Below are 12607 nucleotides of genomic sequence, written 5' to 3'. Positions count from 1 at the left end.
AGGAAGTGAAGTGCCTTATTAACACTCCAATTTAAATCCTGTGAACCCCAAGCCAAACACACAAACACACCCACGCTCTGAAAAACACATGGAACAAAAGGGGAAGTGAGACATTTCCTTAAAAGAACTGTACACACATACGTCTTTTATTCATTCTCTCTGAGTTCAGTTATCATTTCTAGAAATCATAAATTTATAGACATGTAATTTGAACAGACAGGCTTGTCACAGACAGAGAGAAATGTGATAGCTCTGTTATAAAAGAGGTGATAAAAGAGAGAAAGGGAGTGGTTCTGTGCTCTGACAGTCTAAGTAAACCGTGACATCAGTGCAAATGTGTGTCTGTGTGCTCATGAAGGTGTGAGCTTCCGTCTATAATTTGTGTGTTTTACATCAGTAAGTCTATACACTTACTGTACACCTGTCAGCAGCTCCACAACTGGCTGTTTTGCCCAAACACACATTAGTAAAGAAGCAGATCACTTCGCTCCAAATTAAATTCCTTTTCTTCAGGCAGTGTTATGGATACTACAGACCCAAAACTGTCCCTCTGCCTATTTAGATATTCATGGTCAAAGGTCAAGGTAACCGACCTCACTGTCTGTCTCTTCATGTGAAGATAGCATAACAAGACCGCCTTTAGGAAATTTTACATTTGGCACAAACGTCCAATAGGAGACAAAGATGAACACAGTCCTCACATCTGTCCATTCTAGTGAATGCAATATCATAGTAATGCCTTGAACAATGTCTTTAAATGTACCACAAACATTCAACAGATCTCAAGGATTATCTGACTTGAATCAGAGGGTCAAAGATTAAGGTTACTTTGACCTCACATCCATCCATTCTTGTAATTGCGATATTTCAAAAGAGTTTTGAGAGACTTTCAAACCACCACCTGATATTAAGAATGAACTGATTATGTTTTGTTGGACAGAGGTCAAAGCTTAAGGTTGCTTTGGGCCCATGTCCTTTTTATTTTTGTTTAGGTTTTGAGGGAATTTGAGGCATCCACTTAAACTTAAGGATACGCTTCTTGGGCTTTGGTGGCCCCGAGTCAAAGGTCTAGGTCACCATGACATCACATCTGTCTCTTTTGTCAGAATTGCATTCTTGGGAACGCAACGTATATGGTTTGAATTTCTTGGACTTAAGATCAGCTGATTTTATTTTGGGGGAAAGAGGTTAATGGTCAAGGCCACTGTGATCTTACATTTGTTCCAATCTTGCAACCATAATATCAGGAATGGCTTAAGGGAAATTCTTCAAATTTGGCACAAACATCCTCAAGAATGAAGAGCTATGGCTTTGATGGCCAGAAGTCAATGGTCAGAGTCACTGTGACCTCATGCATCTCCAATTTCTGGAAAAATGAGATCAACGGAATGCTGTGATGGGATTTCTTCAAATTATAAATTATAAGATCTCTAAAGTTGTGTTTCACATTATTTCAGCAAAACTTCTCTCCCAAACAGCCAGTGTGTGAGTTCTAACCACGGTTTTGACACTTGTTCAACTAATGTTAGTAGATGAATTAATGTTAGAAAAAACTAATCAGTCCTGTTGTTTCCGAATACGACAACAGGTCTGATTAGTTCCCTCTAACTAAAATACTTCAATGGCAGGACTTGAACTGATGACCGGCCAAAATGAAACTGTTGTCCGTTGTTTACTTTCTGCAAATCGGTAGAGAAACCCCTGTGCGTACAACCTAGATCCTTAATGAGGCAGACTCTACTGAAAACTCAGTTTATAACTCTTATGTAGTTCCGATGCAAACAGAGTGCCTAAACTCACATCAGCTGCCAGTTAAATATTTCTATTTATACTGATCATCTTTGGTACAAGCATTACATACAATCATATTAAATCAACACATTTACTGCTGGAGTCGGGTTGGATCAATAACATGCACCTATTTGTTTCTTCTTTAGAGACATGCCCCTATAAAATAAATTTAAGCATATACACTGTTTATATTATTAGCGGAGCACAAAGGTCTTCATTGAGCTCTTACCTTTGCTCTCAAAGGGCACGGGATTAATGCATTTAACGTCCAAATGTGCAAATTTTTCTTATGGGGGAGCATGCACCCAGAACCATCTTGATGTCCACCCACAGTAGTCAAAATCCACAAAATCCTTTGGGAAACCCTGTCATATCTCAAATCTCAAAAATTCCTGGAGGGAATTTCATTATATGTGGCAAAAATATCCACTTGGGCAGATGTACAAAGTGATTGAATATGAGCCTGCACAAATATACAGGCAAACTGCAGCTTCAGTGATTGGAGGCATGCAACCACCATGCATTGATTCTAGTTTAATCTGGTTTGATGATCTGTGACCTGGATGGTCTAGGACTTAAGATACATTGTTTAAAATAAGGATATTTTAAATGCTCATAATTATTTCATTATTGATGTTTGATTTTTGTATTGTGTATTCATGTTTTAATTATTAGAAAATTTCCTTATGTTAAATTGTGTGTTTCTTTTCAACCAGCAGTCAAAAATATACATTTTTGGCATTTAAAAAAATGAATTAGTTTATCAACATGGTTTTAATTTCTGTTGACTTATGTATTAATGGACTCTAGAGTCTTTATTCCTCCACCCCAGTAAATGTAGTGGCTGGAGGCACGTTTCCAGTTGTCTATCCCGAATTGTAAATGAGTATGAGTATGAGTCTGGATAAGGGCTGATTTATAAATTTTTTTGTCAGTTAATCTATTATTTTTTTGATTATTTTCCCATTAAGCTCTTTTTTTATTTATCAATTAATATATAATACTACAACATAATATTACCATAAACTAAATTTACAATTAATTTACTTTTTATTCATTTTAATTCATCAGTCTTTTGAGGGTTGTGTCAGGAAGGGCATCCAGCGTAAAAACTTTTCCAAATCAAAATGCGGACAACGATCCGCTGTGGCGACCATGAACTCAGGGGACAAGCCGAAAGGACAAAAATAAAATAAAAAATGAGTATGTTTTACAGACTAATATAAAATCTCTCCACAATATAAAGCAAACGCTTGTTCCATTCAAGTTAAAGGAATGTGGTGAAATCTACATTTCCTCAGTAAACAGTTCAGTTTATTTTAGTTTAAATACTATAACAGCAAAATATCAGTTTGCTTTTTTAAATTTATATTATAAGCGGATTTCTAGATAATTTTGTAGTCACAATTATATTTTAAGATTTATTATATTCGCCTCTGTTTTAGAGTGCAGCAGTGAAATGCTGACGTTGTGCTGATATTGCTTTAAGAGATAACCCACTAATAACCCACTTCCAACTTTAACCTGTTTCTGTACCTATCTCTACAAAGCTGGAAGCTGCATAACAAATGGTTTTACCAGCTAGAGATTGTGATATTAGGATTGATTAATTACCTGACAACTGCATGTTATAAAACTAAACCATCAACTCCTCTGAGTCTGAACACAAACGGAAAATTATCATCTTCATGAAGGAGGATTTTCTGCAGGACTTTTGGATTAGACTGACTTAGTTTGAGACCAAAAACTTACAACTGAGTGGGAAATTATTCATCCATATCTACAACAGCAAATTCCCCATATAGACTCATTGATATCTCTCCTAATGGAGGGTGGGTGAAATTTTAGAAGAATGAACATGAAATCATTCATTATCACTGATCAGTGTCCTCCTTTGTCTGCTGCTGATGGGGACTATCTGCTGGCAGCTGCTACATGGTCCTACCTGGTTTGGGACTGTGACTGACTCAGTGTCCACCAGAACCTGTGGCACATTCGGTTGAACAGTTAGTGCATTAAGTGCAGCACACACAGCTTTTTCTAAATTCCAGCATAAGGTGGATGTAAGCTGTCGTGTTTGTGGCAGTTAGCAATTAACTAACAAGCTTGTCATGGTGAACAGATGACGATGGATGGGCAACTGCAGGCACAGCAGAAAATGATCGCTTTTCTGCACATCTCTTGTCATTTAACCAGTCTTTTGATCATTTCTTTATATAGATCGTTAATTTGGGGAGCACTTTCTACGCTGATGTTGTCCGGTCGAATTAAGCAATTATTATGACTTTACTGGAGCTGTCTGCTGCAGACGGGGACACTTGGCTGAGCTCCATCCTCGCTCAGACTCAGAGAGAAGAAGCCGCTCCACAAGTTTATTTTCTTATTCGCTAATCTCAATGGTGTCTTGAAGAATTCTTATCCGGTGATCTAGTAAACCTTTAACAACTAAATCTGTGAACTCTGAGGTAATTTGTCTTTGTGCACTGGTAATTTCCAGCCTAACCTGGGACGTATAAATGCATGTTTTGTAAATTGAAGTATTTTTGGAATCGATTACATGGAGGCATGGCCCCACCGGATAGATCTTGCATCTTTCCATTATCCAAAACTGCTCATGCAGTTCATAGTCGCAGGGAAGCTAGAGCCTATCCCATCCTATCAGCTTTTTGTTTTTTTAAATTCCCAATTGTTATCAAATTTCATTGTGATACATTTAAACTAGGAAATATGAAGTTTTAAAAATGGTTTTCTTGGTTGTACAACAAACACATGCCTTTGGAATATGAAGATTTAAAAACAGTGCTTATCTAGTACAAAGAGAACATTCTTAATTATGCATCATATACAGACTTTCTGTTATATCATGCATGTGTTTTGTCAATAAGCTTTTAAATTGTAAACACAATTGTATCTACATAAAAATGTTCCAGGTAACTGGTTGGATTTGGTAAAATACAGTTACAGTTACCAAGATTAGTGACCACTCTGCCTTAGTCCCCTGTTCTGTAGAGTGGTGCATGCATGCACGCACACACACACACACACACACACACACACACACACACACACACACACATAACTCAGCAGGCCATGTCTATTCCATTCCTGGATGATGTCCACAGAGAAAGAGTTGACAGCTGGAGGCTAATGTTAGCTGAGCTACAGTTTTATAATTTTAGACAAATGTAAAAATAACAGCACCCAGTCTAAAGATGATAACGTTGACATGGAATTATCTGTCTGGTGTCCACATACAGCTCTGTGTTTGTGCGTGTGTGTGTGTGAGATTATCTTTGCGTGGGATCACAGCTCAATCACATGATGCATCACATTACCGGGTTTGTCTTCAGACCTGCTCTCTTTCACTTCCTCTATTCTACACAATGTCTTGGTCTCTCCTACTTTGTCTCTCTCCTGTTACATTTTTATCTCCCTCTTTTGCCCCATAATCTCTTTTCTTGTCTTAAGGCTCTTTACAATGTCCCTCTTCTTCCAATCCAATATTGATTTGAAAATGAATAACAGCTCATCCCTAAAAAAATAGACAAATATGTCACCAATACAGCATGATCTCTATGAAAGGAGTTGTTAGGATCAGGATCAGTTGTTAGGAGTTTCACCAGAGAGACCCCCTACCCCACCCCACAGATTCATCAAATAATTATATGTTATTCATTACTTTCATTAATCCTCTCATGACCTCCAAAATTTATATTGGGAACTGCTAAACTTAACAGTGTATGGAATAGTGGATGCTACAGTAGTACTTCTAGTATAATGCTAGTATGCTGCTGTGCTACTGTGTAATGTGCATTAATGTAGCAGTACTAATCTTTTATATAATTATTATTACTGTGTCCTAAGTAAAGCATTTACACATTACTTTTACCGTTTTTAAATGACTCATAGTTGTAGCGTTATATTGGATTAATTAATCAATTTATTTTCACAGTACACAGGTCCCATCCCGGCCGAGCAAGGTGGAGAGCTGGCCATGGGGGGAGGTCGCAGTGAGACCTCAGCACTGAGCGGGACTGGAGGGGGGCAGGGGGTGACCACTACCCAGAATTCCCAACGGCCTAATGCCTGCTGCTTTTGCTGGTGCTGCTGTTGCAGCTGCTCACGGTAGTAGACAAACACACACAAACATACACACAAGCACCATGCTTCTACACAGAAAATGACACACAAACCAAGGCTTGCACATGTGCAAATATAATGTAAATAAACATACACTTGCATAGGCAGACTGACCTCTAAAAGAACTGCGGTCCTGTTAACACAGATGACATGACACAACAGCTGCCATATTACTGTAACATACTTGACCACATCTGCAGAGCTTAACATGGCCATTCAAGAAGCATGAAACATGCCACGACTTTCCAGTTGTGTCAACAAAAGTTCAGCTGACAGTACACAACGCAACATGTTTTTGAAATGTATAATGTAGCTGCAATGAAAAATAAAGCATTGTTCCAATTCATTATCTAGACTCTGGTAGCCCAACATAATATAATTTGTACTACCATAGTCTCAAATTAACTGAAAATATTTTTCAACTTATAATAAATTAAAATTTCTCATTGTTCATTGTTTCATCAAAGTATCTGTCTTAGTCAGGTATTAGCCTGTTTGTTGAACTTGTTGTCTTTCCATTGCACCTGTGACACGTAAAAGTATCTAATCTCACATCAGCTATCAATTAAAATGTTTCTATTCACAGGGAGCATCTCTGGTAGAAACATAAAATATTAAATAGGCTGCCCCTAGTTTTTTCTTTTTTTTAGGGACACCAGTACCCCTAAAAATAAATGTAAGCATATAGAGTAAATTATTACTAGGGCACAACTTTTTTACAAGAGCAGCCAGCTATTCATGAATCTTACTTCTTACCTTTGCTCTCAGTGCATCTCAGTGCACCTGATTGATGCATTTAAATCTATGTATAAAAATGTAAAATGTAAAATTTTCTTATAATTTTCCCCTTGACCCCCTAGATTGTTCCAGGTCCACTGTGTCATAAAATCCTGTATGAAACACTGACAAAGTACATCATTTTAACTTGCTTTTAAACCGTCTTGCAATAATCTCTACTGGCACCAGAGATGTGAAGAAAAAAAGACAAGCAGCCAAGCAGACCTATCACAGTTTTTGTGGTTTTTATGTGGTAAACTTAGAGACAAGTATACTCAGTATCAACATCCGTTGAGGTGAAGCCTCTTGTGTATGAAGCCATTGTGTGTAGCTTGCAGATTCTTTAGCTTATGACCTTTTTTCCCCGTTTCATCTCTACACTTAGTTTCAGCTGGATAGAGATAACATCAGATGGGTCAGGTGAAAGGTCATCACCCCTACCCAAAAATATACCTTACTGTAACGTACAGCATGCACCTTGTAATGTCATACTCCACACTTTCGATCAGATGTTTGAATATAAAGTGAGAACCTCTTGCCACTAGAGCGATTTGTTTTGTAATCCTAAACTATGTAGACACAAACACACAGGAGTAAAAAAGACAGACGCGCTGATTTTCCAGACATTAGTCAGACAGTAGCTGTACAGTGATTAGATGGAAGATGGAACTAATTATGCATAGCCTCTCTCTCTGTTACGTACACCGAAGATACAGAAACCTGTATCTGCTGCTTTCCCCCTGCGGCTCATATCACTGTAGTTAGTATTGTCATAAAGGTGACAGTAACATTATTGTGTTTGGTTGTACATGAGAGCAATTTCTCTTTTGTCAGTTTGGGTTTAGTGAGGATGTTTGTGTGTGTGTATGCCTGTGTGTTTGTGTGTATGTGTGTGTGTGTGTGTGTGTGTGTGTGTTTCCTGTCTGCAAGCCGTTTTATCATGTCAGTCTCACTATCAGGAATGAAGAGGAGAGGCGAAGGCGGAGGAGGAAGAAGAGAAGATCCCAGGAAACCAAGATGGAAACAATACCAAACTGTGAAGTTTGGTAAGTGTGCAGAGCAGACACTCACAGAGTCTATAGTCCCTCCAGTCTAGTGTGTGTGTGTGTGTTTGTTAGGAGCTTATTATTAAGAGGGCTCTGGCAAGACCAGAGGTTGTGGATTGTGCATTTACATTAACAAAGCTTGGTGCACGAACTCTGTTACTGTCATGAGTCATTGTTCAGCCAACCTTGAGTTTCTCATGGTTAAATGCAGACCGTTTTATCTGCCGTGTGACTTCACTTCGAACATTATAACAGCAGCCTATGTTCCCCCGGATGCTGATGCCAAGCTTGCTATGAAAGAACTTCACGCAGCCATCAGTAAACAACAGACCGCTCACCCAGATGCTGCGTTTATTGTTGCGGGTGATTTTAATCACTCAAACCTAAAAGCAGTGCTTCCCAAATTTCACCAGCATGTTTCCTGCCACACCACAGGAAACAAAACCCTTGACCATGTTTACACAAACATGGCTGGAGCTTATGTTGCAACCCCCCTCCCCCACCTAGGACAGTCAGATCACCTCTCTTTGTTCCTCACCCCCAAATATGCACCACTCATGTGAGGCCATCAGTAAGGACCATCAAAGTGTGGCCTGCGGGGGTAGATTTCAAACTCCAGGAAAGGTTTCTACACACAGACTGGAGTACATTTGCTTCTCAGGCCACCAGTGGCTCTCACATCAACATCGACCGCTACACCTCCTCTGTATTGGATTACATCCACTCCACCATAGACAATGTCACAACTTGGAAGCAGATCACCACATACCCTAATCAGAAGCCATGGATGAACAAGGAGATGCGCCTCCTGTTGAAGGGACGCAACACTGCCTTCAGATCAGGGAATGCACAGGCCTACAGCACATCCAGAGCTAACCTGAAGAGGGGCATCAAAAAGGCCAAACACTGCTACAAGCTAAAGATAGAGGAGCACTTTCCAACTCCGACCCTCGACGCATGTGGCAGGGCATCCAGGCCATCAGTGACTACAAAACCACCCACTTAACCCCCGCAGCCACTGATGTCCTCTTCTTAAACAAGCTCAATGACTTTTATGCGCGCTTTGAGAGAGACAACACAGTAACTGCTATCAAGCTCAAACCCTCATCTGACCACCCTCCAATCACACTCTCCACCACAGACGTCTGCAGCACACTGAGCCGGATTGGTGCGCACAAAGCCGCTGGACCAGACAACATCCCAGGTCGCGTACTCAAGGCATGTGCTGAGCAGCACGCTGGGGTTTTTACATTAGTTTAGACATTTTCAACCTGTCTCTTGCTCAAGCAGCTGTGCCGACATGCTTCAAAAGCACCTCCATCGTGCCTGTGCCAAAACACTCCACCCCAAAGTGTCTGAATGACTACCGCCCTGTAGCTCTGACACCTATTGTCATGAAGTGCTTTGAGCGGCTGGTCCTGGCACACCTGAAGGACTCTCTGCCATCCACACTGGACTCTCACCAGTTTGCCTACCGCAACAATAGGAGCACAGAGGATGCCGTTTCCATGGCACTGCAATCTGTGCTAACACATCTGGACAATAAGAACACTTACGCACATATGCTGTTTGTTGATTTCAGCTCAGCTTTCAACACGGTCATCCTATCCAAGCTAATAGCTAAACTTGTTGACCTTGGCATCAACACCTCCCTCTGCAACTGGATTATGGACTTCCTGACCAATAGACCGCAGCAAGTCTGGCTCCATCTGCTCCAACACCACCACAATCAACACTGGTGTACCACAGGGCTGTGTACTGAGCCCCTTCCTCTACTCCCTCTTCACCTCTGACTGCACGCCTGTGAACGGATCTAACACCATCATCAAGTTCGCAGATGACACTATGGTGATTGGTCTCATCAGCAACAATGATGAGACTACCTACAGGGAGGAGATTCAGCACCTGGCCACATAGTGCAATGACAATAACCTGCTCCTTAACACCTCCAAGACAAAGGAGCTCATTGTGGACTTCAGGAAAGAGTCAAGAAATACACATGACACCATCCACTTTAATGGAACGGCTGCTGAGCGTGTCTCCAGTTACAAGTTCCTAGGGATCCACATATCTGAGGACCTGTCCTGGACTATAAACACCTCCAGTCTAGTTAAGAAGGCCCACCAGCGCCTCTTCTTCTTGAGGACACTAAAGAAGAATCGGCTGTCCTCGGACATTCTGGTGAACTTCTATCGCTGTGCAATAGAAAGTATTCTGACCAACTGTGTCACAGTCTGGTATGGGAGCTGCACTGTTGCAGAGCGCAAGGCACTGCAGCAGGTGGTGAAAACCGCCCAGCGCATCACAGGGACTACTCTTCCAGCCATGGAGGACATCCAGAGGACACACTACCTGTGTCGAGCTCGAAACATCTATAAGGACTCCTCTCATCCCACCCATAGACTGATCACTCTCTTGCCCTCCGGCAGGCGCTTCAGGTGTCTCAAAACCAGGACTAGCAGACGAAGAACAGCTTTTTCCCTAGAGCTGTCTCTTTACTGAACTCTGCACCCCGCGGACATCTCCCCCCCCCGCTTCCAAATGTCGTTTGCACTACTGGACTAGGCAGACTTTGATAAAATGGCCATGGTCCAAAGAACTAATTACTGTTTATTGTGCAGATTCATGTTTTATTTTTAGAGTTCTTAACAGTCCATATTTGACATTTCTTATAATTTTAATTAATTAAACAATTTTCTCAATTTATTAAATCAACATAATGTATCAGCTTATTAATAGTTTGTAATAATGGAAAGAGTTTCTGTAGCATCAGAAATTCTATTTCATTCTGTTTACATTGAATCTCTATTTATGGACCTTTGGACATTTATTTAAAAGTGTGTGCCTCGTCCACTGCATGTCCTAACATATTGTGAAATGAATCTAAAGCTTGTTGTGACCAACATATTTTCTTCATTTAAAATGAAACCAAAGCTAAGAGCCATAATGTCTAAAAACCAGAGACACTATGTTTGGTCTGTGGAGTATTCCCTATTAGCGTCACCACGGCTTAGATACTAGGACGATTCTAGGACCAGCTCTCTACCCTCTTATTTTTTTACTCCCCACACTCTGTGTCTATAATTTTTAAATTTAAAAAAGCTACCCTTAACCACCTTACTACTCTTCCTTCCACAGCCCCAAACCCTCTGTGGAAGAGATCCGGCTCTGGTCTCAGTCCTTTGACAAACTCATGCGGAACCCAGCAGGTCGAAATGTTTTCCGGGAGTTCCTACGGACTGAGTACAGTGAAGAAAACATGCTGTTCTGGTTGGCCTGTGAAGACCTTAAAAAGGACATGAACAAGAGTGCCATCGAGGAGAAAGTGCGCTCCATCTATGACGACTATATTTCCATATTGTCTCCAAAAGAGGTAGGTTGGGGCTTCACCTCTATAACAAAACCATTTTCAAGACTGCTGTGTTGATTTTCAGTACAAATACCATAACATTTAAATTAATATCTGGCCTGTGTCACATTTAAATCATTTGAGTTGATATCCAAAAATCACTTTTTATCATTTTTCTTATTGTAGTGACTTTTTTAGATTTGATTTGATAAAATTGATGAATGCACCTGCGAGGTGCATAATTAAATTCTAGTAAACTAAATAAGGGGGTTGGGTGGGGGTTTGTCAAACTGCATTAGGGTTTGCAGATTCAGGAGATCATTGCTAGTTACTCACTTAAGGATGTTCACTCATCAGGCAAACATTGTTCAATGTCTGATCTTGTTACAGAAATGTGATGCGTTAAATAAGGCAAGTACAATGTTTAGCAAATGTTTTTCTTATGTAACATCTTGACAATCATCCCATCACTGAATAGGCTTTAAAATAAATTTAAATGTAACATTATATTTAAAAGAATGTAACTTTGGAAGAATTCTACCTTATTTAATAATTCAAACTTCTAAAGCCTCATTTTAGAAAAGATTTTTGCACAAAACTGGATTTGTGTCTCTGAAGAATAATGGTTACAGAAAGAAAATTCTATTTGTGTTCATATGGGCACCTGACCCAAAAGATTATAACTGGTTAGAAACAAACACACACACACACACGTGTATATGTGCTAAAGTTTATTTTTTGAGTGAGGAAGGGGAGAGGAATTGTCATCTTACCTACTATTTTTAACTGTGTGTTTAACAGTGGTTGCTCTATTCAGTATTAGTGCCGGAGGCTTGTCAGGCTTCATCACCAGTGTGTGTGTTTGCTGGCATGTTTAGACACTGGTGTATTTGTATGCACAGTTGTGTGCGTGTGTGTATAGTGTGTTTACAGGGAGCTATAAATCGCTGCTCACCTTCTGGCAGTAGTGGCTTTTTATATCACACACACAAGCACACACACAGAGAAATGCATCACGGCATCTGAGTTTGGCAGAGAAGATACACGCTTGAATGTCTGTCTGCATGTCTGACTTTGGTATGATGCCCATCATTCTTTCTGTATGTGTGTCTTTCCTAAATAAGAGCAGGAGGAAACATAGGAGAAAGCTTGTTCTATAAATATCCACTAATGCTGTGGGGCCACTAAATGTGTGTATTCTCACTGCTGGTAACTGTATCAATGGCATAGTACTGAACAGCTTCAACTTCAGAATAAAGATTTGCGTTTTTGTCTGTTTGTCTGTCTGAACAGGAGAAGTAAAAGGAGAACAATGTCTAATAAAAAATCTCTGTGAGGTCCAAATGTTGTGTTGTTAAATATTCCACTGTCAGTTTAATGTGGGGAGCTTTAGTTTAATTTGTGTCTCACATTTTGGTTTTAAATCTTAGTGGTATCTCAGAGCTGAACTCTTTGAGACAAAACATGTGAGAAATGTCTTAAACATTTTAAGAGCTTACAACGT

At 40.0% G+C, this 12607-nt stretch overlaps 1 protein-coding gene across 10 annotated transcripts in view; it reads left to right on the top strand.

The window, feature by feature from the left end:
* Positions 1 to 12607, top strand: part of rgs19 (regulator of G protein signaling 19) — a 44774-nt gene that overhangs the window by 26390 nt on the left and 5777 nt on the right. For 8 of the 10 annotated variants that reach the window (XM_067525954.1, XM_067525955.1, XM_067525956.1 and 5 more), the window contains 3 exons: positions 5744 to 5916; positions 7656 to 7754; positions 10893 to 11127. In XM_067525954.1, coding sequence (XP_067382055.1) covers positions 5744 to 5916; positions 7656 to 7754; positions 10893 to 11127 — 507 coding nt within the window. The remainder of the gene's footprint in view (positions 1 to 5743; positions 5917 to 7655; positions 7755 to 10892; positions 11128 to 12607) is intronic. The other 2 variants (XM_067525960.1, XM_067525953.1) reach the window with 1 other exon arrangement.

This window comes from Channa argus, chromosome 13 (genome assembly GCF_033026475.1).
Source record: "Channa argus isolate prfri chromosome 13, Channa argus male v1.0, whole genome shotgun sequence".
NCBI lineage: Eukaryota > Metazoa > Chordata > Actinopteri > Anabantiformes > Channidae > Channa > Channa argus.
The sequence above is the reverse complement of the archived record's forward strand: the minus strand, read 5'-3'. Positions and strand labels throughout refer to the sequence as shown.